Source organism: Scyliorhinus torazame, chromosome 7 (genome assembly GCF_047496885.1).
Source record: "Scyliorhinus torazame isolate Kashiwa2021f chromosome 7, sScyTor2.1, whole genome shotgun sequence".
NCBI lineage: Eukaryota > Metazoa > Chordata > Chondrichthyes > Carcharhiniformes > Scyliorhinidae > Scyliorhinus > Scyliorhinus torazame.
The window spans coordinates 101,004,471-101,018,021 of record NC_092713.1 but is presented as its reverse complement, the minus strand read 5'-3'; the positions used below and the strand labels follow the sequence as shown (position 1 = coordinate 101,018,021).

Below are 13,551 nucleotides of genomic sequence, written 5' to 3'. Positions count from 1 at the left end.
TTCCTTTTCAGTACTTATCTCCTTCAGCATGTTTGTGATTGCAAAGGACAACATATAATTCGGACTATACCCAAATTGGAAACGAAATGTTAATTCAAATAAGTTTATATTTACCCAAATTAATGCAGCCAGGAATTCTTTCCCTCAATTATAGCAAACAATTTGAAAGCAAACCAGAACAACATATTTATAAACTACGGTATGCTATTGCAATGAGAGCTAAACCAACTTCTGAAATGAATCGACTGCAATTTAATTTAAATAAATATAGTTTTATGAAATGCATATACTGCAGTCATCCGATGAGGATTAAAACGATTTTATCGTTTAGTTTTGGAAGTGATGCATCTGTTTAGTGTCTCCCCAAAACTTAAGTGCAGTAACTTCACAGAGAGGAGAGTAATTTCTCCACTGACAACTGCACCAACCCTTGAGTTGGCCAAGGAGCCTTTACGTCATCAGGCAGCGTCGGCCCAGTGCCGCGGGACAGCGCATGCGCAGCGTCCAGGAAGTGCCCGGCGAGACAGAGCCCCAGAGAGGGAGAAAGAGGCGGCACGAGCTTGCTGTGGAATGGAGAGATGGAGTCTCATCACCATGATACTCGCAGTCAGCCTGACGGTACGCTGGACAGTGTCTCTGAACCCTTACTCAGGTCAGTCAGTGAGCTGCAGATCAGCCCGCTTCTTACCATTCAGCTCCACACAGCAATGCAAACCAAAATGAACCCCCCCTTCCCCCGGACCGGTCAACTGTTGTCTGTAAATTGCAACGGTTGATAACAGCCTTGACATTTAATGAGCCTATTGGAAATTACAATATCGAGTGGCTTTAGTTTGTGGACCTGTTAAGAAGGGAGGGGCGGGGAATGTGAGCTTCTTTGAATAATGTAGTTGGAAGACTGGTTTCTTTTGAAAGTCTGCAATGTTGTGATGTGGGTTGAGAAATTCTGCTGAAATGGCTTTTCTGTGGTTTATCATCTATAATCTTTATTATTGTCACAGATAGGCTTATATTAACACTGCAATGAAATTACTGTGAAAATCTCCTAGTTGGCACACTCCGGCACCTGTTCGGGTACACTGAGGGAGAATTCAGAATGTCCAAATTACCTAATATGCATGTTTTTCGGGACTTGTGGGAGGAAACACACCACCCGGAGGAAACCCACGCAGACACTGGGATAACGTGCAAACTCCGCACAGACAGTGACCCAAGCCGGGAATCAAACCTGGGACCCTGGTGCAGTGAAGCAACAGTGCTAACAACTGTGCTACCATGCTGCCCATCTTGCAAAAAAAATGGTGGCTTTCTTTTGCCAAGCAAATTTTTCAAATTGCGAAGCAGGTGTCGTCCTGCTTTCTTTATCTTTCAGATTCCAGAATGACTGGAAACTGCTCCACCTTGGTCATTTGTATGCTTCCTTTTAGTTAGTCATGTCCTTGATTTCTCTCAAAATGCCTCCATTTGTCTCCTATTAATGTCGTAGCTGCAACTTTATCTTCACCTGTTCTCTATCCAAGTCATTTTTCTAAAGCTCTTGCAATTCAGGAGCATGTTGCTGTTGACTTGTCAAGGGGTGGGAATGTGTTTTGCAGATAAGCTCAATCCTCTTCCCACTCAGCTGGCTTTATGTACCATTCAGCAAGTAATCAAGAGTCTAGAAACCAGGAAAGCTTCAGTGCCTCCATAGTGCAATGATACTGTGGCTAATTGTTGCATTGCTGCAGTAATTGAAATTGGCTAACTTCCCCCTGGGGCCTTCTTGTTTCACGTCACTCACTTTCCACATTAGGCATTATGCTCAGATGGGAGAAATTTGCAAACAATCTTTTTTATAGAAGCAGTGCCCTCTAACATTTTCTGTTCTACTGTTTTTAACTATGTCTGCAGGTGCTGGGAAACCCCCTATGTTTGGAGATTATGAGGCTCAGCGACACTGGCAGGAAATTACCATCAATCTACCCATCCATCAATGGTTTGTAATCACATTCAATTGATTTAAAATTTAAGGAGGTATTTTTAATAATCTTTATTGTCACAAGTAGGCTTACATTAATACTGAAATGAAGTTACTGTGAAAAGCCCCTAATCGCCACGTTCCGGCGCCTGTTCGGGTACACAGAGGGAGAATTCGAATGTCCACATTACCTAACAGCACGTCTTTCGGGACTTGTGGGAGGAAACCGGAGAACCCGGAGGAAACCCACGCAGACACGAGGAGAACGTGCAGACTCCACACAGACAGTGACCCAAGCTGGGAATCAAACCTGGGACCCTGGAGCTGTGAAGCAACAGTGCTACCCACTGTTCTATTTTAGGTGTCTCACCATGGAATTTCATTAGATTATTTGCAATTCAAGTTAAGAATTTCATCCTCCCTTCAACACCTCCACCTTTCTTACTGCCAACTGCATTAATGTTGGCCCCAGGCAAACTTTCAGTGTTTCAATCAAGTGTCCACTCTTTGCATGCAAGTCTGGACAGGGAATGCTGGGGAGTGTTTCAATCCTTAAAAGGACTGGGCTGTCCTCCTCCCAACTGACCTCTGCACTTTCAAGTTATTGGATATCGATTGTGAGTACAACCCCTGACTTGCTTTCCTCTTTGCTAGACCATGGCACTGAGGTTAATTATAGCACCCTGATTGCTTCAATCTTGAGATTGGCTAGCCCAGCAGAGACCTTGGAATTGAATCTTGGACTATCTTGGTTCAGTATCGGGTGATACAATTGCTACATACAGAACAATTGAAAGTATGTTGCCAAAATATGTACATTTAGTAAATTAACTATTTCTGAATGCATTCTCCTTATGGTTAACATGTAACTGATTTGTTTTACTTCAGGTACTTCAATACAAGCAGCAATAATCTGAAGTACTGGGGTCTTGATTATCCACCCCTCACTGCTTACCACAGTCTGATTTGTGCATATGTGTAAGTTTAAACTGCCATCATTGTTAAGAGAGCTATTTAGAATTAGTGTTCAGACATCTCTAATATAAAATGTAATTAGTTACGGTTGCAGCTGCTGATCGGTGCCTACCGTCTTCCTCCCCTTACAGCAGGAAAGTGGTGTGGATGTTGGGTGAGATCAGGATTGTTCTTGGCTTTTAAAAAAAAATATTTTTATTGGCATTTTCCAATTTTAACAGTTTGACATATAAAGCACATAATAATAGTAATCTGTATTAGTGTCACAAGTAGGCTTACATTAACGCTGCAATGAAGTTACTATGAAAATCCCCTAGTCGCCACATTCCGGCGCCTGTTCGGGTACACTGAAGGAGAATTCAGAATGTCCAATTCACCTTACAGCACGTCTTTCGGGACTTGTGGGAGGAAACCCACTCAGACACGGGGAGAATGTGCAGACTCCAAAGATGTGCAGGTTAGGTGGATTGGCCATGCTAAATTGCCCTTAGTGCCCAAAAAGGTTAGGTGGGGTTCCTGGGTAACCGGGATAGGGTGGAGGTGTGGGCTTAAGTAGAGTGCTCTTTACAAGGGCCCGTGCAGACTTGATGGGCTGAATGGCCTTCTTCTGCACTGTAGATCCTATGATTCTCCGCACAGTGACCCGAGCTGGAAATCGAACCTGGGACCCTGGCACTGAGAAGCAACAGTGTTAACACGGGGCAACACGGTAGCACAAGTGATTAGCACTGTGGCTTCATAGCGCCAGGGTCGCAGGTTCAATTGCCTGCTGGGTCACTGTCTGTGCGGAGTCTGCACGTTCTCCCCGTGTCTGCGTGGATTACCTCCGGGTGCTCCGGTTTCCTCCCACAGTCCAAAGATGTGCAGGTGAGGTGGATTGGCCATGATAAATTGCCCTTAGTGACCAAAAAGGGTTAGGAGGGGTTATTGGGTTATGGGGATAGGGTGGAAGTGAGGGCTTAAGTAGGTCGATGGGCCGAATGGCCTCCTTCTGCACTGCATGTTCTATATGTTCTGACCACTGTGATACCGATATTTACAAAGTATGATGTTTCTTATGGACAATTTTACGCACACATCTTCTGTTACCCCCCCCCCCCCCCCCGCCCCCCCCCCTCCCCTATTGATAGTCGGGCTCCCTCCTGGCACCACCTTTCGCCCTGGTGTATTGCTATACCTATTTCCTTCCTTATGCAATTCCTTATGTGAATTCGCTGGCGGGGGGGGGGGGGCTCTCTGCTCCCTCTCCTCCCTCATTTTCCATGTCTCTCCCTGATACTCCCCTGGGTTCCTTCCTTGCCTGCCTCCTCCACCCCGAACCTCTCTGCTTTGTGCGCTCCGGTTTGCCCTCATCTGCCCCCCTCCCCCCCACCTTTCTTCCTAATCACTATTGGCTTTGAACAGGCCGAAGAATGGCCCAAGCTTTGCGGAATACCTCGTCCGACCCTTGGCTGGTGTATTTGATCTTCTCCAGGTGGAGGAATTCCAACAGGTCTGCCAGCAACTCTGCAGCTGTGGGCGATGCTGCTGATCGCTAGCCGAGCAGCATTCTCCAGTGTGTGATTTAAGGAAGCAAAAGTCAGGGCATCCACCCTCTTCCCCATGTGTAGTTCTGGCTGGTTCGATACCCTGAAGATTGCCACTCTTGGGCACGGCTCCACCCTCGTCCACACAATCTTGGACATCGCCTCGACAAAAGTTGTCCAGAACTCGACAAGACTGGGGCATGCGCAGAACATGTGGGCATGGTTGGCTGGGCCTCCCGGGCACCGTTCACATTTATCCTCCAGCTCCGGGAAGAACCTATTCATTCAGGTTTGAGTTAGGTAAGCTCTGTGCACCACTTTGATCTGTATGAGGCTTAGCCTTGTGCAGAAGGAGGTGGAGTTGGCCCTGCTCAGTGCTTCGATCCAGAGTCCCCAACCTACTTCTGTCCCGAGTTCCTTCTCCCATTTCTGCCTCGTTCCGTCCAATGGCGTTCTTGCTCTTTCCAGAAGTCATCCGTAGATGTCCCCACAGTTCCCCTTCTGCCTACTGTCCGTGTCCAGTAGTTCCTCCAGTGAAGTATCTCTCGTGGCTCTGGGGTATATCGTCGGCTCCTTGCGGACAATGTTTTGGATTTGTAGATTCTGTTCTTTCGGTAGCTCCATTTATTCCGTTAGTTCATCTATATTCTCAAATCTGTCCCCTATGTAAAAGTTCCTGACCGTTGGCTCCCCCAGTCCTGTCTTCACTTCTTAAAGGTGGTGGGAATTTGTGGTTGCCGCAGATGGGGGCCATGGGGGACATCTTGGTTAAACTGAAATGTTGTCTCATTTGGTTCCATCGTCAATGTGGCTTCCACCACTGGCAGGATGATGATCGTTCTAGGCTTTTATGCTGTTGCCCTCGTACTTACTTCATAAGTTTTTAAGATATACGAGCAGAATTAGGCCATTTGGTCCATTGGGTCTTTTCTGCCATTCTGTCATGGCTGAAATGTTCCTCATCTGCTACCTACAATGTTACAGACAAGAGCTAGATTGTGAAATCAGCCAGAGTATCTCCTCCCTATAACACATGGCCTAGGAGTGGGAGTAGGCAATTAAGCCTCCCGAGCCTGACACCCTCAATGTGATCATGGCTGGTCCCATCCTGGCCTCATCTCCAATGTCCTGCCCATTCTCCATAACCCTCCAACCCATTACCAATTAGAAATCTGTACAACTCCTCAAATTTACTCACTCTCCCTGCATCCACTGCACTCTGGGGTACTGAATTCCACAGATTCACAACCGTTTGAGAGAAGTAGTTTTTCCTCAAATCTGTTTTAAATTTGCTGCCTCTTGTTCTAAGATTATGAACTCCTCATTTTCGAATGCCCCACAAGAGGAAGCATCTGCTCCAAGTCTACTTCATCCATACCTTTTAGCATCTTAATTAGATCTCCCCTCATTCTTCTAAACTGTAGAGCATATAGGCCTAAACTATTCAATCTCTCCTCGTACGCCAAACCCTTCATCTCTGGAATCAATCAAGTGAATCTCCTCTGAACTGCCTCTAATGCCACTGCATAGTTCCACAAATAAATGGACCAAAACTGTGCACAATACTCCAGATGCAGTCTTACCAATGCCTTGTATAGTTCCAACAACACTTCTTCACCTTTTATACTCAATACCTTTTGCTATAAATGCCAATATTCCATTTGCTTTCCTTATTATCTGCTGCCCCTGCTCATTTCCTGTGACTCATGCACGAGGACACCCCGATCCCTCTGCATCGGAGCCCCCCGAAGTCTCTCCCCATTTAGATAATTTTCCTTCCCATTTTTTCGACCAAAATGCATAACCTCACACTTATCCACGTTAAACTCCACCTGCCACATTTTGGCCATTCTCCTAACCTATCTATATCCAGTTGTAAGGTTCTTATTTCCTCATTGCAACTTACTGTCCCACCTATTTTTATGTCATCTGCAAATTTGGCTATAGGACCTTCTAATCCTTGTATCCAAGTCGTTAATATAGATTGTAAATAGCTGGGGCCCAAGGACCAAACTCTGTGGCACCCACTAGTCACATCTTGCCATCCAGAAAAATGCCCATTTATCCCGACTCTCTGTCTCCTGTACGTCAGCCAGTCTTCTATCCAAGTTAAGTTACCCCTAATCCCATGTGATTTCACCTTGTGCGGAACCTTATCAAACTCCTTCCTAAAGTCAGATATACTACATATACAGGATTCCCATAATCCACTTTGCTTGTTATATCTTCGAAGAATTCAGGCAAATTAATCAAACATGATTTGTCCTTCATAAAACCATGCTGACCCTGATGGATAGCGCTTTGTCTTTCCAAATATCCTGATATTACATCCTTGATAATTGATTCTAACAATTTTCCAACAACCGATATTAAACTAACTAGTCTGTCATTTCTCACATTCTGCCTCCCTTTTTGAATACGGGCGTTAGGTTAGCATTTTTCCAATCCACTGGAACTTTTTCCGTGTCCATGGAATTTTGGAATATCATAACCAATGGATCTACTATCTCTGCTGCCAGTTCCTTTAACACCCTAGGATGTAGGCCATCAGGCCCTGGGGACTTGTCTGCCTCAATCCCAAGAGTTTGTTGAATACCATTTCCCTATTGATGCTGATAGTTTCAAGTCCCACCCTTTCTATTACCTCTGAAGTGCCTGTTTCCATAGGAATGGTACTAGTGTCCTCCTCCAATGGCAAAGTATTGATTTAGCATCTTTGCCATTTCTGTGTTTCATCTCACCAGTTTCATCTTCCAAGGGACCTTAGCGGCTCACTTCCCTTTTATGTACCTGTAGAAGCTTCTGCTATCCTTTTGATATTCTGTGCTAGTTTTTTTCCGTAAGTTATCTTAGCTTTTTAAAATAAATTTTTTTAGTAACCCTTTGTTTATGTTTGAAAGTTTCCCAATCTTCCAGTCTGCCACTGGCCTTTGCAATATGATATCACTTAGTTTTTGTCTTTATAATGTCCTTGACCTCCTTGTTTAGCCATGGATGTTTTTTACCCCTCTTCCCATCTTTCTTCCTCACTGGGATATATTTTACTGGTGAGGAATTGAGTATCTCCTTAAACAAATGCCGCTGCTCATCAGCTGTCCTACCTTTTAGCCTTCCTGCCAAGTCTATACGGGCCAAATGTGACCTCAAGCTATGTAATTTCCTTTATTTAATTCCAGAACACTAGTGTGTGGCTCCACTTTCTCATTCCCAAACTGAAACTTGAATTCTACCATACAATGGTCACTACTCCCTTACTGTCTCTGTTTGAAGAATAGCCACTGGTGGTAGAATAACGTCCCAGCATAAATTACAGATTGCAGATGTAAGTTTTAGATGTTGCAATGATGCATTTGCCCACGGGTTTGAGAAGTTGTTCTGCCCACCAAAGCCAGCTGCCACAATGTTGCAGTTTGAGACTTGGAAAGAAAGCAGTTTGTGTGAGCTGCTCTGATTGATGCGGACAGGATGAAGCTCAAGTTGCACTCTACATTGTCAAACAGCCTGTTGACAATTGGAGTTCAGGCTTCCCTATGTGGAATACGTACTTGGGTAAGGTGTCGAAGCCAGTAATTTCCTTTGGGAAGGACAGGGAGTTAGATGGAGAAAAGTAAATTGTACTATCTGTCATTGGGTATCTTTTATTGATTATGTGTACATTTTACATAAAGTGAAATGCAATTTTATTCGAGAGATAAACCTTTTTCTTTTACTCAGAGCTAAATCGATAAATCCTGAGTGGATTTCTCTTCATACATCTCGTGGGTTTGAAAGTCTTGGGCACAAGCTGTTCATGCGAGCAACAGGTAATTAAGAATTTTATTTAAAAACTGCAAAGTTTAAAAAAAAATTCTGAAAGGGCAATGAATAGCAGGTTGATGGTTATGGTTGTCAGCAGCCAGTCAATCCAGCTCCAGGATTCCCCAAGAAAGCATCTTCAAACCATCTCTAGCTGTTTCATCAGTGACCTTCCTTCATCATTATATCAGGGGTGTTTTACAGATGGCTCCATGGTGTTCAGCTCCATTCCCAAGTATTTTGATCATGAAGTAATAAAATCTGAACTTGGGCTGGATAATTGCCTGGTAATGACCACCTCGATCAGTAAAACTCCCCCCTGAACTTCAATGGCACCACCATTGCTGAGCCTTTCACTATCAACTTTGGGTGACCATTCAGCAGATACTTAACTAGACCAGGCGTATCAATACCATAGCTGCAAGAACAGTGAAAAGGGTGGACGTTTTGGCAAATGGTTTAATTTGTGACCCCTGCAAGCCTATCCATCGTCCACAGGGTATTGGATTTTCTGTTACTTAAATCCTTTGTCCTTTTTTATTTTGGGCTACTGTACTGGCAAGATGAAATATTCTCTTCATTGCCAGTGATTAACGAGCAGAGCTTGCAATCAAAGTAGGCACCTTGGGTAGATCGTTCCTGAAGTGGCATACATGAGATGTTTGCCACGGCAGAGTATTCAAGAATTAGAGGAACTGTGTAAGCTGGGATTGGATGAAATTACTTGGACAACTCAATTGGTCTGATCATCTGCGTAAGGTGAATGATGTCCGAGGGGCAAATATTATGGTGCACTTGGACGTAGGTTAAGGCAAAGTGAAAGAGCTCAAAAACACTTTTATACTTTATTGAGAATGATTTTTAAAAAATAACTTTATGGAAGCCATACATCCAACTTATGATGAGAGTGTAATTTTATTTAATTGTTTATATATAAATAATCCATCCTTTGAACTGATGGTAAATATCATGCAACCTCAATTTTTTTTAAAGATTGGTGAAGAATAGGTTTAATTTTAACTGCATCCAAGGCAGAGACTGAAATTGCTACACTTCGATGCAGCAGCACGGCCTATCCAATGATATATATGAGCATCTATTAAGATCTGTTCGTTTGTTGACCTTGAGGAGTCTGAAGGTCTTTTGGGATTATTGGACTGAATGTGAGCATTAATCTACTTTTGCCACTATGCAAAAGATCCATATGAAGGAAACCTTAAATGTCTAATCATACCCGTGAATGAAGTGATTACTCTTCCCAGTTGTATAATACACTGAAGTGCCACTTGTTACCAACTAGTGATGCGAGAGAGTGTTGTTGCTCTTTTTAACCTTAGTCTATTTGCTCTGATTACGTCACCTTTGCTCATGAGTCGCCAGGTACCTTTATGATACCGCCACGTGGTTCAAGTTCAGGTTATGATTAATAATACAGCACACCGCTTAGGATTAAAGCAACGGTCATTTATTATATACAACAAGCAATATTAATACCCTAATACTACTTTCTATATAATAAACCTATCGCTACTGGCCAATACTTAACTTAGGACGAGCCCACCAGGTCAGGGAAACAAATGGCTTGTCCAATCAGATCTGGCCCGCGAGATTCAAAAGGCTGCTACAGGTCGGTGGCTAGGTGTCTCTACCGGATAGCGATCGCTGGATTCAAACTTACTGTTGCCGGTTGCTGTTCTTGCGAAGGTCTCGAGCAGGCGAAGAGGAGAGAGCGAGAGATCTGAACTTGGACCCTCACTTTTATAGGGCCCAGGGGCTTCCCGCCTCCCGGGGCGGCCCTTGACCCTGAGTCCCAAGTGATTGGATCTGTCTCCAATCTCTGGGGTCGATGTGTCCAGTGGTGAGGCGATTCCTCGATCGGGGGGTGGTCGCTCACCTGTCTTTGTTTCGGCCACTGCAGGCGCCGACAGGTCTGGCCCGGTATTCAATTGCTAATATGTTGCAATTGTTCCCGGGGATAGCCGATTTAACTGCAGATGTCTGGATAGATGGGCTGCAAACAGTCCTGAATGCAACTGCAAATACCTGGGTTGATGGGCTGTTGATAGCCCTGAGTATCGATCTGGGCTAACTTCCCAGAGCCGAATATGCAATACTGTCTGCAGCTGCCTGCTTGTGTCTTCTTAGCTGCTTTTCCCAGCAGTCTTTCGGGTTAGCCATTTTAAACTGGGTTTTGGCCAGATTAATCGGAACGCAGCCATTTTACGTGGCTACAGTGTCTCCAGATTTCTACCATCCACTGTGATGGCTAACAGTGAACCCTTGTTAAATAAGTGTGATAGGATCAATTGGCATATGGTGTAACACTTGAAATCTTGCTTTGAAACAACAGACGGAATCCTTGACCCATGGTATTATGGGATGGGTCACACCTGTGATGAACCACAACTTAATGTGACAGAGTGAGCATGTGGAGGAGGGCCGTGGCATGAAGGGGGGGTGGTGCAGTGGGATGGCAGAGTGGGTCTGTGGTATGGTGGGGCTGCAGAGGTCCCACAGGAAGATGAGGGGGGGTGAAGGGCAGGTGAGGAGGAGTGGGCGGTAGGAGTCCTGCAGATGCCAGAAATTTGAGATACAAACTGCGCATGTGCTGGAAACACTAAAGAATACACCTTATCACAACAATAGGATTGTTTTTTTTTTAAATTCCCACCAGCTATCTCCTGTGACCTCTTAGTTCCAAACTCCTGCTTTTGTTGGCAGGATTTAGACTTTTCATTTCATTTCAGAAAGGGTACTTCACTGCCGGTAAAGACTTGCATCCTATTAGTTTGGGATAGATTAAAACAGCAGCAGAAAAAATGTAATGCCCATTACTGAGGAGTAAGTGCACAGTAATCTTGGCCAAGATTGACATCCCAGCTTTCCTCAATGTTATCTTGGACATTAGCACTCCAGCCTGATGTGTCACCCTAATTTCTTGACATGCCAACTGCAGAGGTTCAAAACAAGGAAGATTGGATACCTTGCTCAGAAGATGAGTCGAAGAAGACGTCCGATGGAACTTTTATGGCAGGAGGAGCGATAGACTGAGCTACTGAAGCAGTTTTCCCATACAATGGGTCATGGAAATCTGGAACTCTTTCCAAAAGACAGTGACTGCCGGGACAATTGAAAGTTTCAAGACTGGTAGATTTCTATTACGTAGGTCTGGGATATGGAGCAAAGGCAGAAGAATATTTTCGATTTAGGAATCGACCATGGTCTAATTGAAAATAGATCAGGCTCAAGGAGCTGAATGGCTTATTCCTGTTCCTATGTTCTATCCAAGTCAAAATGCCCTTGGATGTTTCCACGTTTAGAACATAGAAGAGTACAGCACAGTACAGGCCCCTTCAGCCCACGATGTTGTGCTGACCATTTATCCTAAGATCAACCTAACCTACACCCCTTCAATTTACTGCTGTCCATGTGCCTGTCTAAGAATCGCTTAAATGTCCTTAATGACTCTGACTCCATCACCTCTGCTGGCAGTGCATTCCACACACCCACCACTCTCTGTGTAAAGAACCTACCTCTGGCATCTCCCCTATACCTTCCTCCAATCACCTTAAAATTATGTCCCCTTGTGACAGCCATTTCCACCCTGGGGAAAAGTTTCTGGCTATCCGCTCTATCCATGCCTCTCATCACCTTGTACACCTCTATCAAGTCACCTCTCTTCCTTCTTCGCTCCAGTGAGAAAAGCCCTTTCTTCATAAGACATGCCGTCCAGTCCAGGCAGCATCCTGGTAAATCTCCTCTGCACCCTCCAAAGCATCCACATCCTATAATGAGGCGACCAGAACGGGACACACTATTCCAAGTGTGGTCTAACCAGGGTTTTATAAAGTTGCAGCAAAACCTTGCGGCTCTGAAAGTTAATCCCCCTGTTAATGAAAGCCAACACACCATACGCCTTCTTAACAACCCTATCAACCTGGGTGGCAACTTTGAGGGATATATATACGTGGACCCCAAATTCCCTCTGTTCCTCCACACTTCCAAGAATCCTGCCTTTAACCCTGTATTCAGCATTCAAATTCGACCTTCCGAAATGAATCACTTCACATTTATCTAGGTGGTACTCCATCTGCCACTTCTCAGCCCAGCTCTGCATCCTGTCAATGTCCTGTTGTAAACTGCGACAGCCCTCAACACTATCTACAACTCCACCAACCTTTGTGTCATCGGCAAACTTACTAACCCACCCTTCCACTTCCTCATCAAAGGCATTTATAAAAACCACAAAGAGCAGAGGTCCCAGAACAGATCCCTGAGGGACACCACTGGTCACCGACCTCCAGGCGGACTACTTTCCATCCACTACCACTCGCTGTCTTTTGGCCAGATTTCCCTGTGTCCCATGCCCCCTAACTTTCTGAATGAGCTGACCATGGGGAACCTTATCAAATACCTTACTGAAATCCATATACACCACATCCACTGCCCGACCTTCATCAATGTGTCTCGTCACATCCTCAAAGAATTCAATGAGGCTTGTGAGGCATGACCTGCCTCTCACAAAGCCATGCTGACTACCTTTAATAAAACGATGTTTTTCTAAATAATCATAAACCCTATCTCTCCGAATCCTTTCCACTATTTTGCTCACCACAGACGTAAGACTGATGGGTCTGTAATTCCCAGGGATTTCCCTATTCCCTTTCTTGAACAAGGGAACAACATTCGCTTCTCTCCAATCATCCGGTACTACTCCAGTGGAGAGTGAGGACGCAAAGATAATCGGCAACAGCGCAGCAATCTCTTCCCTGGCTTCCCGTAGTAACCTTGGGTTATATCCCGTCTGGCCCAGGGGACTTATCTATCCTGATGCTTCTCACAATTTCCAGCACATCCTCCTTCTTAAGATCAACCTGTTTGAGTCTGTTAACCTAGTTCACGTTGTTCTCATGAACAACAAGGTCCCTCTCTCTTGTGAATACTGAAGCAAAATATTCATTTAGGACCTCCCCTATCTCCTGAAACTCTAGACACAAGTCCCCTCCACTATCCCTGATCGGCCCTACTCTCACTCTGATCATTCTCTTATTTCTTACATAAGTGTAGAATGCCTTGGGGTTTTCCCGAATCCTTCCCGCCAGGGCTTTTTCATGCCCCCTTCTAGCTCTCCTAAGTCAATTTTTGAGTTCCTTCCTGGCTACCTTGTAACCCTCTAGAGCCGTGCCAGATCCTTGCTTCCTCAACCTTGCATAAGCTTCCTTCTTCCTTTTGACTAGAAGCTCCACTTCCCTTGTCATCCAAGGCTCCTTCACCTTACCATTCCTTCCTCGTCTCAGT

At 44.7% G+C, this 13,551-nt stretch overlaps 1 protein-coding gene across 3 annotated transcripts in view; it reads left to right on the top strand.

The window, feature by feature from the left end:
- Positions 1-490: 490 nt before the first annotated feature.
- Positions 491-13,551, top strand: part of alg6 (ALG6 alpha-1,3-glucosyltransferase) — a 77,264-nt gene continuing 64,203 nt past the window's right edge. For all 3 annotated transcript variants that reach the window (XM_072511153.1, XM_072511152.1, XM_072511151.1), the window contains exons 1-4: positions 491-652; positions 1,891-1,975; positions 2,846-2,935; positions 8,173-8,261. In XM_072511153.1, coding sequence (XP_072367254.1) covers positions 571-652; positions 1,891-1,975; positions 2,846-2,935; positions 8,173-8,261 — 346 coding nt within the window. In that variant the 5' untranslated portion in view covers positions 491-570. The remainder of the gene's footprint in view (positions 653-1,890; positions 1,976-2,845; positions 2,936-8,172; positions 8,262-13,551) is intronic.